The sequence below is a fragment of the Muscardinus avellanarius genome, assembly GCF_963383645.1.
Source record: "Muscardinus avellanarius genome assembly, chromosome: 1".
NCBI classification, from domain to species: domain Eukaryota; kingdom Metazoa; phylum Chordata; class Mammalia; order Rodentia; family Gliridae; genus Muscardinus; species Muscardinus avellanarius.
Genome location: NC_137786.1, coordinates 45,198,567 through 45,216,377, shown reverse-complemented (window position 1 = coordinate 45,216,377; position 17,811 = coordinate 45,198,567). Strand labels below are relative to the sequence as shown.

The following is a 17,811-nucleotide window of genomic DNA, read 5'->3' as shown; positions in this document are numbered from 1 at the left end:
AGAGACCAATTCTATAATGAAATGTTAGAGCAATCCTAACATTTTGGGAATTGCTGGGACCTTCATGGCCCAAGGAGGCAAGTCATACTTTTAATACAGGCTACTGGAGGTGGTCAGAGATAACTTAACAGCCAAATTGTGAAGGTGTGATGTCCTCAGAAATACAGATAGTTATCTCCTGTGCTCTGTTCTCAGAAAAGATTCTGATCAGTTTATTCACATTAAGGACAATAATAGCAAGTATATTTATTTGTACCTTAATGTGCTTAAAGGGATTTGACTCTTTTTTTTTTTTTTTTTGTAGTACTGGGGATTGAACCCAAGGGCATTCTACCTCGAGCCACACCCCCAACCCTACTTTTATGTTTTATTTTGAAACAAGGGCTCACCACGTGTCAGGGGGCCTCACAGGTTTGTTGAGGCTAGACGAAAACCTGCGATCCTCCTGTCTTAGCCTCCCAAATACTGGGATTACAAGCATGTGCTATCACACCTGGCTGAGGGATTTGACTTTTACCCAAGAGGCAGTACCTTCAATTCAGAAAGCTTTTCTGTGGTACTGGGATTCAACCCAGGGGCATTCTGCCTTTGAACTACACTGTCAGCCCTATTTTATTTTATTTTATTTTTTTGTTTTGAAACAGGGTCTCACCAAATTGCTGAGGCTGGCCGTGAACCTGTGATCCTCCTATATCAGCCTTCCAAATACTGGGATTACAGGCATGTGCCACCATGCCTGGCTTTTGATTAAAATTTATCGACCATCTACTTTATTTTAGGTCAAGGTGTACATACCAGCTTTATACTCAACAATTAAGAAAACACTTGCTTTTGTACAGTTCATTGTCTAGTTACCAAAGTTATAATCTTCTAACTATGGAATTCTAAGAGCCATTGAGCCAAATGAGGAAACAATCTCAGAATTTTTTGGTATCATGTTCCTGAATCCCTTTTTGGAGGCATTTATTTCACATATTGTAAGGCTAGCCCTAAAAATTAAGTTAATTAAAAATGACCTAAAAATCAAAGAGGGACAATTAGGGAATGAGAAGGGAGTTAATGGACATTTTTAATTCATGATAGGTGCATGTATGGAAGATTGCAGTGAAACTCACTGATTTGTACAATTAATATGTGTTCATTAAAATGCTAATCTAACTAGAGATATTTGAATGATTTAAAACATGGCTTACATAAATTTAAGACTTAGCAGAAAAACTAGTTACTTATATCCCCCACTCCCCCCTAAATATTAGCAAGTAGAAGTTCCCTACATGTTTGTTTAGGTTTCAGTATCTAGAGTGTATTTTATTGTCTTATCAACCAGCACATGTTATTATTTATAGTGTTGCCATTCAGAACCTTTGGATTTTCTTAGCACGTGGAAACCTTTTTTAGGCTTTTAAATCCACCCCACAGGCGTGCTTGCCCACACATACACAGACACTACTAAAATCTGGGAATTCACAAAATAATTATGGAAAGGCTTTAACTGCAATTTTACAAAAGTCAGTTTATAAAAGTCAGTGGAAAATAGAGAAGAATCAGTGAAAATGGTCCCCTAAGGATGGGAAAGGGAAGTATTATTTATTATATATGTTTGATCTTCTAATGAGATTCATGGAGTGCCTTTCCTAAGGGTCTCTGGACAGGCAGAACTGTGTCTTTGACCTCTGTACCTTTGGCATCAGTCTTAGATATCTATTTGTTTTTGCAATGGCCTTTTTAATTCCCTAAAATGGTTTTACCCTTTTGAATAAGATGAATGTCTTTGATTTTGATTGAAAGGAATGTTTTAAGAAATGGAGACTCTTATCAGAGAAAAGTGCTTTGATAAGGGAGATTGTGATTGGGGAGGGTTGTGTTCCTAGAACAAGCAAGGTTGTTCTAAGGTTGTGTTCTTTGTCCTCTGGGATACCTCACTATACAGAGTCCATGATGACCTGACACTGTGTATGTGTGTGTAGTTTAAAATTGGATAACCTCAGTTGACTGTTTGCAAAGAAAAAAAATGAAGAGGTTGTTTTTAAAACAAAAGTCTTACTGTGATTTATCATTTACTTTTCTGTTTTTTGTTTTGCTTAAAGTACCTGCTTACTATTTTAATATATTTTTCTGTTTCTTTTTCAGATGATTGTTGGAGAAACTCTGTCTGTTTACTTTAACCTTTTGCACTCAAATTCCTTTGTCAGGAATAACTACATAGCCACTATTTACAAAGCCATTGGAACCTTTTTATTTGGTGCGGCTGCTAGTCAGTCCCTGACTGACATCGCCAAGTATTCAATTGGTAGATTGCGGCCTCACTTCCTGGATGTTTGTAAACCAGACTGGTCAAAAATCAACTGCAGTGATGGCTACATTGAGAATTACATATGTCAAGGAAATGCAGAAAAAGTTAGGGAAGGCAGGTGAGTACTGAATCTCTTAGGGATATTTTATCTTGGGTATTCTTGGGATAGAATGTTTCAGTGATTGGAAGTAGCTTGGAGAGAGAAGCTTATAGGATCAATGGAAGTAAATTGAAATTATAGAAATTCTGTATGTAATGCTTGTTATCTGTATTGTTTTTTTCTATTTCTTTTTCTTGGTACTGGAGATTCAACCCAGGAGTAGGGGCATTCCATCATTGAGCTATACCTCTAGCCTGATTTTTTTTTTTTTTTTTTTTTAATTTTGAAACAAGGTCTCACTGCATGGCTGAGGCTAGCCTCAGACCTGTGATCCTCCCATCTCAGCCTCTCAAGTACTGGGAGTATAGGCATATACCACCACACCCGGCTTGTTGTTGTTGTTGTTGTTGTTGTTGTTATTGTTGTTGTTGTTGTTGTTGTTGTTGTTGTTCTTCTTCTTCTTCTTCTTCTTCTTCTTCTTCTTCTTCTTCTTCTTCTTCTTCTTCTTCTTCTTCTTCTTCTTCTTTTTACCTATGGCTTTTAATCCATTTAAGAATGTTTTACTGAAACTTTTCACGCCAAGCTATAAGAATGTAAAGTGAATCTTATAGATAGATCATTTAGGCCAGGGTCAGCAAACCCTTTTTTTTTTTTTTTTTGGTACTGGGGTTCCTGGAAACCCTTTTACCTCTGGGCTACACTCCCAGACCTATTTTTATACTTTTTTAAAATTTGGAAACAGGGTCTCTTAAGCCAGCGCGGCTGGCTTCGAACCTGCACAATCCTCCTGTCTCCGCCTCCCAAGCGCGGGGATTACAAGTGTGTGCCACCACGCCCGGCTAGCAAACCCTTTTAAGATGCCAGATAATAAATATTGGCGGCCTCGCAGGTCATGTGGTTTCTCACAACTATTGAACTTTTCCATTGTAACAGGAAGGCAGCCATAGATAATACTTAAATAAACAGATGTGCTCTTGTTTCTGTAGAACTTTTAATTAATTAATTTATTTATATATTGTGGTACTGGGGATTGAACCCAGAGATATTCTACATCTGAGTGACAGCTCCAGCCCTATTTTTTTTATTCTTTATTTTGAATCAAGTTCTCATTAAGTTGCAGAGGGCCTAAGTATCTGAGGCTGGCCACAAACTTTCCATCATCCTATCTTAGCCTCCCAGATACTGGGGTTACAAGTGTATGCCACCATGCCTGGCCCAGTCGAACTTTATTTGCACAAGCAACAGTTGCCACAGGAGTCAGAGTTTGTTTTATGAGCCCTTATCTAATCCAATTATTTACAAGTCTCCTAGATCTTGTAGTAGTCTTAGAACAGATTTTTGTAAGGTAACTCAGTTCAGGTTGTGGCGACAGTTCTTGGTCTTTAGGGTGATACCTGTTTCTTCAGGAATTGAACCTGGGCGAGTACTCTACCACCCAGATACACCCCTAGCCCAGGTTACCTTCTTATATACCCTCATTGGGCTTCATTTTACATTTGGAAGCACTCTTAGACGTGAATGAAATGAAATGTTTAGAACTCAAAAAGGTCCAGCTCCTTTAATTTATAGGTGAGGGAAAATAATGAAGTTCTAAGAGTATTACGTCATGAATTAGTAGCAGAGCCAGTTCCTCATCTCAGGTCTCAGCATTGTTAGATGCCGTGCCTTTTCTATCTGGTTGCTTCTGTATATTTTAAGATACCTATTTATTTCTCTTACTTGTTCATCCTCTGATTGCCTTTGTATATTATTTCCAGACACTTTATTGTTGTTGTTCATCTTGTAAAAAAGCATAGGTGTGGAGTAAGTCCCACTTTTCTTGTATTTAATATGGATGAAAAGTGCCATATATAACTGGAGTCTACGTGATGCTGTAGCTAGTTTGAGCCATGAACAAGACACCTCTGGTCCTCCTCTTCATGGAGCTCAGTCTAGCAAGGGAGATTCACATTAGTAAAATGATGAGAATGGAAGAAAACCTGATAATGAGGCCAGGCTGTTGAGGGCAAGCTTTGAGGTGGCAAGGAGGACTGACAGGGGCGTAGACTTAAGGAGGGAGGGCAGAGTGACTGAAGAGATAGGCGGTTGGAAAATAGATGGTAGAAGGTGATATTGTTGAATTGAACAAGCCTTTTTATAAGAGGGGTAGAGGAAGAATGCTCCAAAGACGACTTTGAGGAGTGATGAAGATACCAGCATGAAGACTGGACTCTTACGGTGTATGGGATATGGTGATCTCTTTTTTTCCTGCTTTGATAGGCTCCAGGGACAGATGGTGCCTAAAGCAAGGTTCTTTGATTGGATCACTAAGGGGTGAGGTGAACCTTCAGAGAAGAGTTTGAAGACACAGGGAAGTACAGAGGACATTAGCGCTAGAACTGGAATTCTAGAGTGTATGGTAGAGGAGGTGGGATGGAGGGAATGACCCAGTAGCTTGGTGGGAGCAGAGGAAGCTTATGGGTTATGAGGCTGAAATTAAGGACGGACTAATAAAGAAGAGCAAATAGCTGAGTAAAGACATCGTGTGCACATTTTGTCAGATATATTACTCAGTTTTAAATTTTCATGCTAACTTAATTTATTTTTGTGGTACTGGATACTGAACCCAGGGGCATTCTACCAATGATATACAATGAGATACACTCAAAACCCTTTTAATCTTTTATTTTGAAACATGTTCTTGGTAAGTTTTTACCTACTGGCCTCAAGCCTGAAGTCCTCCTGTCTCAGCCTCCCAAGTACTAGGATTACAGGCGTGTACCAGTGTGCTCCACTTAACTAACATTATTTAGGGCAACTTTTATTGATTGTTTTCAAGTTTTCTGCATTCACATTCACATTGTGAATAAAGAGTTTCTTTTTGTTTGTTTGTTTGTTTTGTGGGTCTGGGGATGGAACCCAGGGGCACTTGACCGCTGAGCCACACCCCTGCCCTATTTTTTATTCTTTATTTTGAAACAGGGTCTCACTAAGTTGCGGAGGGCCTAAGTAGCTGAGGCTGTTCCCTGTGATCCTCCGCTCTCAGCCTCCCAAATGCTGGGATTCTAAGTGTGCGCCACCACGCCCGGCAAAGAGAATTCTTTTTCCTTCTATATTGCATTTACTTCTTTTCCTAAGAAAAGATCTCTAATACAAAGTTGAAAGAAGGGGTGAGAGTAGATATGCACTTGAGGAGGAGGCATGTTACATCCATATTATATTTTAAATCATCCATATTATAAAACCACTCAAGTATTGTTATACTCTTGATGTTTGAAGAAAACGAGGGAGGATATCTACAATGACTAGAATGTGTAGTAAATCTTTAGTGAAGGGTTTGATGGTACAAGAAAATATGGGGGTCTTTTTATGAAATGGGAGTCTAGAGTTCAGAGTTCAAGGTGCTGTCTGGAGTTATGTTCCTCAGGCTGAAGGAGTTTACCATTGTTTTAGCTCAAATTCGCAGCTTTTGCTTACCTGGAAATTTTCATTTCATTTTTCAACAACAGTTTTGCTGGATATCAAATCTTTTGGTAGTATTTTCTTTTCCTACATTGAATATGTCATTTGTTGTTTCTGATAAGAGATTAGCTGTTAATCATGCTCTGCGTGTGCGTGTGCGTGTGTGGTATATTTTGTTTTCTCTCTTCGTTTTGCACTGCTATGAGAGAATACCATGCGCTGGGTAATTTATAATGAACAGGAATTTATTGACTCATGGTTCTGGAATCAGGGAAGTACAAGATTGTAGGACGGAATATGGTGAAGGCCTCTTGCTGAGTCAGGGAACATAGCATCTTGGCTGGTGATGGCATCATATAACAAGGAGAAGAGGTGCCTAGTCCTGTGGTGGTGATGGCTTTTATCCGTTCATTAGGGCAGAGCCCTCATGACCTAATCACCTCTTGAAAATCCCATCTCTCGATACTATTGCATTGGGGATTAAGTTCCCAACACTGGGTAGGTGGGTTTTACGATTTAAGAAATTCTGAAACTTTTCCAAAGTGATTATACCAGCTCACATTCTTACTAGCAGTGTGTGAGAGCTTGAGTTATCCACATTGTTTGTCAATGTGTGATCAGATTCTTAAATTGTCACTTTTATTACGTATGTCATATTGTATTTCTCACTGTAGGTGTTTTTGTTTGCTTTGTTGGTTTTGTGGTACTGGGGATTAGATCCAGGGGCATTCTACCTCCAAGCTGCACGTACCCCCTAGCATTTTATTTATTATTTTAAGACAGAACCCCAGTAAGTGTTGAGGCTAACTTCAAGCCTACAATTTTCCTACCTAAGTGTCTCAAGTTTTGGGATTACAGGTGTGCACCACTGCACCTGGCTCTCAGTGTGGTGTAATTTGCATCTCTCTAGTGGGTGTGACACTGATGAGCTTTCCATGTGCTCCTTGCTACTTCTACCCTCTGGAAAAACTCCTCGTTCACATAAAACCTGTGTCGTGTATTGTGTTTTACCAGTTCTTTATAACATTCTGGACATCAGTCCTTTAGCAGGTGTATGTTTCACAAATATCTTTCCTCCATCTATGGCTTATCTTATAGTTCCTTCTCTTTCTTGCTTCTCATCTTCTTTTCCTTCACCTTCATCTTTTTATGTTGCCCAGGCTGCCTTCAGATTGGGCTCAGGAGATCCTCCTTTCTCAGCTTCCCAAGTGTTGCGACTAGAGATACAAGCCACTGTGCCTGTCCTGAATTCTTCTAATTGTTTTTGAGGAAGAGATATTCTTAATTTTGATTACATTTATTTGAACCTTTTTTTCTTTTAGTTTGTGCTTTTTCCACTTAAGAAATTATTGCCTCCGGGCGTGGTGGTGCACACTTGTAATCCCCGCGCTTGGGAGGCTGAGACAGGAAGATCACACAGGTTCGAAGCCAGCCTCAGCTACTTAGTGAGGCTCTCAGCAACTTAGTGAGACTGTTTCCAAATAAAATATAAAAGAGGTCTGGGAGTATAGCCCGGATGTAGAAAGCTTCTGGGTTTCACCTTCAGTACCACCAAAAAAAAAAAAAAAAAAAAAGAAGAAGAAAAAGAAGAAATTATTGCCTAACCTACAGTCATAAAGATTTCCCTGTTATTTTTATTTCTACAAGTTTTATAGTTTTTTTAATCATTAGAAACTTTCTGGGTATGTTTTTGTTGAGAAGGGTAGGAGGGGAAAAAAAGAATCAGAAAATATATCTCTTTGTCTTGCAATCAAAGCCAGTCCTGGTCTCATAGTCTTTTGCTTGTATATGTTACATTATCTTCTTATACCTATAAAATAGCTGGTAACTGGGATAATATTAAAAACATGTCTTTTAATTTGTGATTAAAATTGGAATAATTTTCAAATTATACATACCCACAAACTTTTGTTGTTGTTGTTGTTATTGGTGTGTGTGTGTGTGTGTGTGTGTGTGTGTGTGGTACTAGGGATTGACTTTATTTTGAAACAGGGTCTCACTGAGTTGCAGAGGGCCTCACCAAGTAGCTGAGGCTGTCTGTGAACCGTGATCCTCTGGTCTCAGCCTCCTGAATGCTGGGATTACAAGCGTGCACCACCACGTCCAGCTAGGTACTAGGGATTGAATTCAAGGGTGCTCTACTACTTAGCTACATCCCTGTCCTTTAATTAATCAATTAATTAATTTGGTGGTACTGGTGTTCCTGGAAGCCCTTCTACCTCCGGGCTACACTCCCAGACCTATTTTTATATTTTTATTTGGAAACAGGGTCTCTTAAGCCAGCGAGGCTGGCTTCGAACCTGTGCGATCCTCCTGTCTCTGCCTCCCAAGTGCAGGGATTACACGCGTGCACCACCACGCCTGGCTGCCCTTTTATTTTTATGTTTTATTTGGGGACTGTTTTACTAAGTTGCCTAGTCTGGCCTAAAATTTGTGAACCTTCTGGATGAACCTCCTGGCTCAGCCTCACTTTACAGGTATGAATTTTAGTGAGATAATTATAAAATGTATTTATTGTTGTCCTTAAAAAATTAACAGATGACTAAATTACAGGAAAAAAGCCTATAATATATTAGTTTATTATTTACCTAAACCAAAGAAGGGTGCTTATTTTCAGTGATCAAAGACTAACCTGGGAGCTAACCATCTCCTTATTAGCTGGCATAAGTATTCATATTCTCTCAGTGTTCATCAGTCATCATTGGTTTTTATCCTTGTAGCATTTTTACAACATAGGCATGGGGAGCCATACTGTCCCACATTTATGAATGAAGGACTTAGGGCACAGTGAGAACTGGCATCTTAGGTTTCATAGAAACAGTGACGTGGAGGTGGGCCTCAATCTTCAGACTTTTGGTTCTGTTTTGTACTTTTCCACCAAGCTCTGTGCCTGCCTATAAGAATAATTCTTCTGGATCAGCCACCGTAAGAAGACAGGAAAACTAATTGTTTCTCTCAGCCAAGGACTTTAAGAAAGCCATTATGGTGATAAGAGTTTGTCTGAATGAAGTAAATGACTCTTAAAGGATGCAAACTCTTCACACATCTCTGGTTTCTCTCATTCAGGTACATTAATCTTAGCTCAAGATTTTATTGTGTTATTGTTGTGAGATTTTATTTCTTTATACAAGGCATTTTGGCAAAGGGCAAAATAATTCAGTTTTACTTAAACCGGTATAAAAAGCTTTATTTTCAGTCCCTGTGTGCCATGCTCTCTCACTGTCTCTTCCTAGTGTGTGTACATTGGTGACATACACAGTTACCCTGATTGCATATTTAAACTAAGTGCACTTAGGTTTTTCCATTAGCCTTTAAAGCTTCTATATCAGTGCATATAAATTGTCCACCTGAAGTCCTGTATAAGGACTAGGAAAACAATCTCTTAAATAGTATGGACATCTGGATAACTCAGTTGCAGAGCTATCTACATTAAATTATTGAATTGCACAACTATGGGATATGTACACAATGGAATTTTACTCGGATGTAAAGAAGAACAAAATTATGTCACTTATAAGGAAATGGATAGAACTAGAGAACATTATGATCAGTGAGATTAGTCAGTCACAAAAAGTAAAAAATCAGATGCTCTCCCTAATATTCGGAAGCTAGGGAGAAAAAGGGTCATAGGAGGAACTCTAGATGAGGAAGGAGAAACCATAGAAGAGCAAATAAGGAGGCCTAACTAGGGGTGATGAGAGGGGGAAGAGGGAAACTCCCTAAATGTACATTCACAAACATATCAAAGTCAATCACTAAGCCAAACATGAGGAGGAGGTAACGGGGAGGGAATTGGGTAAGAGCTAATTGAGTGATGTGTGCATGTATACCTCTACCATCTTGTACTTCATTAAGATGTCTGACTACAATACACCAATAAAATTTTTTAAAATTATTTATGGCTTTCTTTTTCTTTTTTTTTGTGATAATGGGGATTGAACCCAGAAGCATTCTACCTCTGAGTTAGTTACACCCCAGCCGTATTTTTATTCTTTTTTTTTTTGTTTTTTTTTTTTTTTGGTGGTACTGGGGTTCCTAGAAACCTTTCTACCTCCAGGCTATAGTCCCAGACATATTTTATGCTTTTTATTTTGGAAACCGGGTCTCTTAAGGCAGCGAGGCTGGCTTTGAACCTATGTGATCCTCCTGTCTCCGCCTCCTGTCTCCGCCTCCCAAGCGTGGGGATTACAAGCCTGCACCACCACGCCCGCCCCCAGCCCTACTTTTTAGTTTTTATTTTGAAACAGGGTCTCATTGAGTTGCAAAGGACCTCACTAAGTAGCTGAGATTCGCTGTGAACCAGATCCTCCTGTCTCAGCCTCCAAAATGCTGGGATTACACGCGTGCACTACCACACCCAGCTTTTTATTCTTTATTTTGAAACAGGGTTTCACTAAGTTGTGGAGGGGCTCACTAAGTTGCTGAGGCTGGCCACGAACCTATGATCCTCCTGTCTCAGCCTCCTAAGTACTGAGATTATAGTTTTGTACCACCATGCCTGGCTTAATTTATGGTGTTCATTGAGAAGATTCTTCATTAAACTTTGGGGTTCAGAAACAGGGAGAAAAGACTATCAAATGGAGAAATTCAATTTTAGGAAAGCTTTGTATCTTCATTAAAAAAAAAGTGTTATTTCCATCAGTGTTTCCAGAAGGTTGTTGCCAGTTTAGGAGCTGTATAAAAATGGTACATACCTGTGGCTTTGCATTACTATTCTATTGTGGACTATACTTTGGCTGGGAACTAATTTTCCTATTCCTTTTCTCTTGAATTTTAAAAGCCAGGAAGCAAAGAATGCAAAAACATTTTAGTCTAAACACTTTCTATAGGTTCGCATTATGGCGTAATCTGCCTTTTGATTTTTTTGCCTCCACAGCTTGCCCCATATAAGCTTTTAATTATAAAATTATAATGCTTGACAATGGGGAGAAGGGAACATGAGCACCCAAAGTGACTCACTTTGTTGACTGTGTAGATGATTCGTTACATGTTAGGATGAGAATAGCCTCCTATAATTTTGGCTTTGGGTTTTGATTCTTCCCATTCATTCTTTTCCTTTCCCATCCCACCCCTCTCCTGCACGTGTCCTCACTCTCAGGCGTGTCTGCTGTCCCTGATAGCACAGGACTATTCCTGCTTCAGGTGGTGTTGGGTGTCAGGCCTGACACAGAAGTGAGACACAACTCTAATAGGTACTTATTACTTGTAGTATCTAGAGAATTCTGTTCTTTGCTTAAAATTAATATTTAAGGATGTGCTGTAAATTAAAAGATGCTATACTTATAGCATTAGAACATGTAGTTATTAAGACTGCCATTGCTTATGCCAGTGAGAATATATTTCTCTTAGTTTTGGGGTAAAAGTACGCCCAAAACAATGAATTTGTAATGCAGAACAATAGCTCCCTTCTAGAGTAAAATTCTCTGTAGACAAGTGGCTGTCAGACCTCAGTGGTTTATTATAACCATCTGGTTGGCTTGTTAAAATACAAGCTGTGCGTGGTGGTGCACACTTGTAATCCCAGCGCTTGGGAGGCTGAGACAGGAGGATTGCATGGGTTTGAAGCCAGCCTCAGCTACTTAGTGAGGCTCTCAGCAACTTAGTGAGACCTTGTTTCCAAATAAAGTATAAAAAATAGGTCAGGGAGTATAGCTAGGAGGTAGAAAAGCCCCTGGGTTCTACCCCCAGTACTACAAAAAATAAAATAAAATACAGATTGCAGCTGAGCGTGGTTATGCACACTTGTAATCCCAGTATTTGGGAAGCCTCAGCTACTACTTAGGCCCTTTACAACTCAGTGAGACCCTGTTTCAAAATAAAGACTAAAAAATAGGGCTGGGAGTGTAGCTTGGAGGTAGAATGCCCCTGGGTTCCATCTCTAGTACCGCATTAAAAAAAAAAAAAAAAAAAAAAAGTCTTTTTCTGCACCGGTCCAAAGGAAACTTGTGACCTCTTTCCTTTCATTAGTTTATATATTTTACATTTTCTGTGAGCGACCTTTGTCACAACCTCCTATCTTCTCCCCTGTCCTTCTAGTCACAGAGATTCCTTGCTGAGAGTTTAGAAGCAATCGCCCCGCCCCCAGTCATGTTATTTTTAAGATACACCCACTTCAACTTTCCGTTATCTCGTGATTCTCAGTAACTACCTATTTTATAAATTCCTACTTTTTGCAAGATTCCTTGTCTATTTTTAATCATCAAATGGTTCATCAAATCAAGAGTTTAAAATACCCTTCATAGCCGGGTGTGGTGGCACACGCTTGTAATCCCAGCATTCGGGAGGCTGAGACAGGAGGATCGCGGTTCGCGGACAGCCTCAGCTACTTAGAGAGGCCCTCTGCAACTCAGTGAGACCTTGTTTCAGAATAAAGAATAAAAATTAGGGCTGGGAGTGTAGCTCAGAGGTAGAATGCCCCTGGGTTCCAACCCCAGTACTGCAAAAATAAATTAAGTGAATAATTTCAACTGTGCCCTACTCTTTTTCTTTTTTTATTTTCCATGGTTCTAGTTTCTCTCTCTTTTTTGTTTGTTTGTTTGTGTGTCTCTGGTACTGGGGGTGGAACCCAGGGGCTTTTCTACCTCTGGGCTATACTCCTAGACCTATCTTATACTTTATTTGGAAACAGGGTGTCACTAAGTTGCTGAGAACCTCACTCAGTAGCTGATGAGGCTGGCTACGAACCTGTGTGATCCTCCTGTCTCAGCCTCCCAAGCGCGAGGATTACAAGCGTGCGCCGCCACGCCTGGCTCTTCTAGTTTTTCTTTTAAGGTTCACAGTCTGTTATCTGTAGGTATCATTTGTACTTGGTTCTCAGATTTTAGTGACTATGAGTGGTAACTAATAAGTTAATATTAGTGAATAAAAGCCGATATTAGTTGATATTAGTTGTGTGGTTTACACAGGTGTATCCCAGCTGCTTGGGAGACAGAGAGGAAGATCACTAGTTTGAGGCCACCCTCAGTAACTTAGCAAGGCTCTCAGCAATGTAGTAAGATCCTGTTTCAAAATAAAAAAGTAAAATAGGCCTGGGAATGTAGCTTGGTAGCATCTGGATTGAATCGCTAGTAAAAAAGAAAAATAACAAAAACCAACATCAACAAAAACACCTATTACTTTAGTTCCCAATTTATGATTTTGTGGTACAAGGTACAGGATTTGATGAAACCAAATGGCTTGTGTTGAATATTTCTTTGATCATAGTTATGTTGGCTGGATGGGCTTTGACAATTCCTGATTTGATTTGTAGGCTCTCCTATATATTGCAACCAACTATAAAATAGATGTAACTCTGCTCTATAAAAGAATTTCTGTTGATCCATTTTCTGTGGCCAAATAGTAAGGCTAAAAAGTGATTGATATTTTGTTTTACATAAATTAAAGCCAGAATAATCAACAGGCTTAGTTACATAATTCCTGGGTGGCACAGGAAATTGAAAAAATTCTTTCTTAGGAATGTATCTGATTGCAAAGAGACAGTCAAAATTCTTGGTAAGAAAACCAAATTCTTGGTAGTCATCCTCAGTATGTACTTAAGCAATCTTTTATTTCCCACTCACCCTCGGTTGCCAAACTTGTACACATGACTTTTTGTTAGGAACTTTATGAGTCTTTTCTCTTCTCTGAATCCTGGGAGGCAGCATCTGCTTCAAATTTCCTTTGAAAAAGGCAATGTGCATTAAGTAAAATTCTTAGATTTCTTAACTTAAAACAGGATCTCACTAGGTTGCTCAGTATCACTAAGCTACTGAGGCTTGTGACGCTATCTCAGCCTCCCCAGTACTGGGATTACAGGCGTGCGCCACCATGCCCAGCCCGAACTCCTGCTCAGTAGGAAAGCAGGAGAAACAAATTATTTGCATAAGCTTTTTTTCATACATACTTTAATTGTATTTAGAACCTGCTTGCCTTTTTTGCATAAGTGGCTGATTCTGTGTAAGCAGGTCTTCAATGTTAGTAAACTTTATTTTCTTTTTCTGAAGAGCTATAAAATAGTTTGGCACAGAGACACTTGCCTGTAATCCCAGTACATGAGAGGCTGAGACCGGAATATTGCAGGTTCCAGGCTAGCCTCGGTGCTTTAGCAAGACCCTATTTCAAAATTAAGACAAAATAAATAGGGCTGGGAGTGTCTCTGGGTTTAATCTCCAGTACCAAAAGCAAATAAACAAACAAAGAAAAACAAGGAAATGGTATAAAATTAAAATTTCCAATCACTCATAATTTTTAGGTGAAAGGAACACTAAGATGTTAATTATAAACTAATAGTGAAAAAGATGTTCATCTGTACAGGACTATTAGTGCACAATTTAAAAATAAATGCCAAACCAAAGCACTTAATATTGTAGGAAATCTAAGGCAAGATGTGTAGTCATTTAAAACATAAAGATGTCAATATGGTTAGAAAAAAGTGGTCAGCTTCTGAGTGTCCAAAGGAGGCATTACATTATTCAGGGGCAAACCTTGTGGGTAGAAAATAAACCCTAAATCATGGTCATATGAATTTTGAGGTGGTAGGCAAGCCCATTAATGCCAGTTTTGGCTTGCCAACATTAGCTCCTCTAATATTTATAGAAAGGCTTTGCAAGTTTGGTCACAGTGACAGATCACCCATTGTGAAAGTTTCAATAAAATGATACTGCATAGACGTCTAACCTCAGGTCTTCCTTGGACTCCTTAATTTCCCTGTTTAAATAGGCCTTCCACATCAATCCTCCTGATCTCTAAAGGTGGAGGGAGGGAGGGAGCTGTGCTCTTTGAAGCAGAGGAGATTTAGGAAATCAAAAATGATCTTGGGCTGGGGGTGTTGCTCAGTGGTAGACCTCTTGTCTGACTGATGTGAGACCTTGGGTTCTATCCCCAGCACTGCAGGGAAGAAGAAGAACGAAAGGTTTCGGCCTCTAGGAGAAAGCTAATGTCTCTCCTCTTTCCCCCTAGGTTGTCCTTCTACTCAGGCCACTCTTCGTTCTCCATGTACTGCATGCTGTTTGTGGCAGTAAGTACTTCGTGTCTGCTGATGGCTGGGGATGTGCCGCGTGTCATGACTGATCCCCTAGTGTCTCCTGGGCCACACGTGGCAGAATCCTACACAGACCATTAGCGAGTCCTGCTGAGCAGGAGTTCAGACTGGGCGTGGTGGCGCGCGCCTGTAATCCCAGTACGGGGGAGCCTGAGACAGCATCACAAGTTTGAGGACAGCCTCAGTAACTTAGACTGAGCAACCTAGTGTGAGATCCTGTTTTAAGTTAAATGAAAAGGGCTGGGGGTGCACCTCAGAGATACACCATCCCTGGGTTCAATACCCAGGACACACACACACACAGATAAATCGAGTGAGTTGGTGTGTTCCTTACTTTGGGACATCTTCTGGAGCCCACAGGTGGCTTCTGTGCGCTGGTGGCAGGCTGTGGATCTGAAGGACTTGGCAGCCTGCAGGGAGGCCCCCCGCCTGCTCCCGTGGGTGCACAGCGGCCTCGCTGCTTGCCCTTGGGGTCTGCTCTGGTGAAGATTTGAAGTGTGGATATTGCAAGTAAAGGCAGCTGCTGTTTCAGTTTAAGCAGGTTTTGTTTTTCTCTCACTTTCTGAAACATTTTCCAAGCTGCTCTCCGTGGGACGGAGAGGCTGCACTTGTGTGAAGCCATCTGCGGTTCTGAGGTCCGGTTCTGATCGCTGGTCTGCAGAGCAGTTGCTGGCGCGGTGCCGGCCGGCAGTGGGGAGTTAGAGAAGCAAGCTGGAGGTGATTGTGTAGCTTTTTTTTTTTTTTTTTTTTTTTTAAGAAGAACTTATGGAAGACTAGACTTTAGGACATATTTAAGGGGTCTTTAAAGATCAATTTTAATAATGTTCTTCCTTTACTCACACAAATTATTTCTAACATGACACACATTACTGTATAGTATGTTATCAGCATTTTAGCAGAGAGGAGAGGAGGGAAACGCTATCCTAATAGAGCCATTATAATTTTTTGTGTCTTGAATCTTATTAGTGGATTTTCCTATTGTTGTATATGAAATATGTGGCTGTTCCCCCCCCCCAATCTCATTAAGGGCTATATAGATATTTAAGGCTTAGATTAAGAATCCAGCCAGGCATGGTGGCGCACACTTGTAATCCCAGCCTTTGGGAGGCTGAGACGGGAAGATTGCAGTTCGTGGACAGCCTCAACTACTTAGCGAGGCCCTTCGCAACTCAGTGAGACCCTGTTTCAAATTAAAGTATAAAAAAATAGGGCTGGGGGTGTAACTTGGAGGTACAATGCCCCTGGGTTCCATCCCTGGTACAAAAATAAAAAATCTGTGATGTATAATGTTAAGGTAGACTGATGGGAGTTAATCTGGTCTCAGGAAAATTTAAAGTCTGCTTCACCAGAATTTTGCTTTTCTTTAAAAAAACCAAACTCTAAGCCCGGTGTGGTGTTACACGCTTGTAATCCCAGCATTCAGGAGGCTGAGACTGGAGGATCTCGGTTCATGGACAGCCTCAGCTACTTAGTGAGGCCCTCTGCAATTCAGTGAGACCTGGTTTTAAAATAAAAAAATAAAAAATAGGTCAGGAACTGTAGCTCAGAGGTCGAATGCCCCTGGGTTCCATCCACAGACTCACAAAAATAAATACATTACCAAACTCATAAAGTTAAAGGAATGTAAAATTTCATTTGTTGTTTAAAATTCAAATCCACAACTTTAAACCATTTCTGGAAATTGTGAGGCTTTTGTATTAATTTTGTTGTGTGCTGAAGCAACAGGATATAGATTTAGCAGAATTCAGGACTTCTTCTTTTGTTTTTTTTTTTTTTTAAGACACAGCCAAATGTTTTTCTAGATAAGCCCTGGGAAATGTGGCTTATTTCAAATTAGTTAATAGTGAATACTATTCTAACATTCCCTGTTCCTTTATTTTATTAGGGAACATTAACATTCTTTCCAAAGGGAGCCAGCATGCTTTTTTGTTTGTTTTTGTGGTACTGGGGATTAAACCCAGGAGCATTCTGCCTCTGAGCCACACCCCAGCCCTTTTCATTTTTTATTTTGAAACCGGGTCTTACTAAGTTGCAGCAGTCCTCATTAAGTTACTGAGGCTGGCCGAGAACCTGCGACCCTCCGGTCTCAGCCTCCCAAGTAATGTTTTGTTTTATGAATAGAGCACTAGTCGGGAAGGGGAAGGCTGGGCGATAGGAAGAGCATCGGTACCTGATGGACTTCCCCATCCCCAGAGCAGTGTGACTGTACTGAAGGGCTTTGCAGGCATGGACGTGCTTCCTGTGCCCCAGCGCCAGCGCCAGTGCAGCCAGGGTGGCTGTTGTGTGTAATTTACTCAGCTTGTGTGGGGTAGCATCAGTAATCTAAGTTGATGCCATAATCCAGGTTGATACTGCTGATGATTGGCATTTTGCACTATTTTTACTTCTGAGTCTTGGTAATAATCTCCAGGAAGAAAATGATGAGGAGCGATTGCCGCTCTTCACAGATGGGAACAGAGGCTGAGTGAAGGGCCGCACGGCTCTGTGAGGTCTCAGGCGCCTCCTGACATCAGGTGGTCTTGCTTGATCGCTGACTTGATCTGAACTGTAGCCCAGTGATTCTGATCAGGTAACGCAGATCTTAAAGTAAAATGAGGACTAACATATAACTCTGACCTCTGTGTTTAATCTTAAAGTTCTGATGCATAGTTTCATCCTAGCCCTTCTCAAAACATATTACATCTGTATTTTCAGCCAAACAGAAACGTGTACCAAGGGCTCTTCTGTGAAATACAAAATTCATGCAGAGAGGATGAAGTTGCCGCATAGAGGGCAGCCTGCTTGGTGGATAGCAGGCATCTGAGCAGGCAACTTAGGGATGCATGCACAGGGAAATATCCTCAACCATAATTTGGTAATTGGGTCAGTGTGAGCCGTTTAGATGTAAATTATAATTAGCAAAAAGCCCAGGTAAATAGGTATGTTATACTGAGGCCTCAGAGTAACCAAGCGCTGCAT

General features: G+C 40.4%; 1 protein-coding gene across 2 annotated transcripts in view; it reads left to right on the top strand.

Moving 5' to 3' along the window:
- PLPP1 (phospholipid phosphatase 1) overlaps positions 1–17,811 on the top strand; it is a gene marked incomplete at both ends in the record, with an annotated part of 89,869 nt that overhangs the window by 60,329 nt on the left and 11,729 nt on the right. For both annotated transcript variants that reach the window (XM_080706682.1, XM_080706681.1), the window contains 2 exons: positions 2,131–2,411; positions 14,772–14,829. In XM_080706682.1, coding sequence (XP_080562808.1) covers positions 2,131–2,411; positions 14,772–14,829 — 339 coding nt within the window. The remainder of the gene's footprint in view (positions 1–2,130; positions 2,412–14,771; positions 14,830–17,811) is intronic.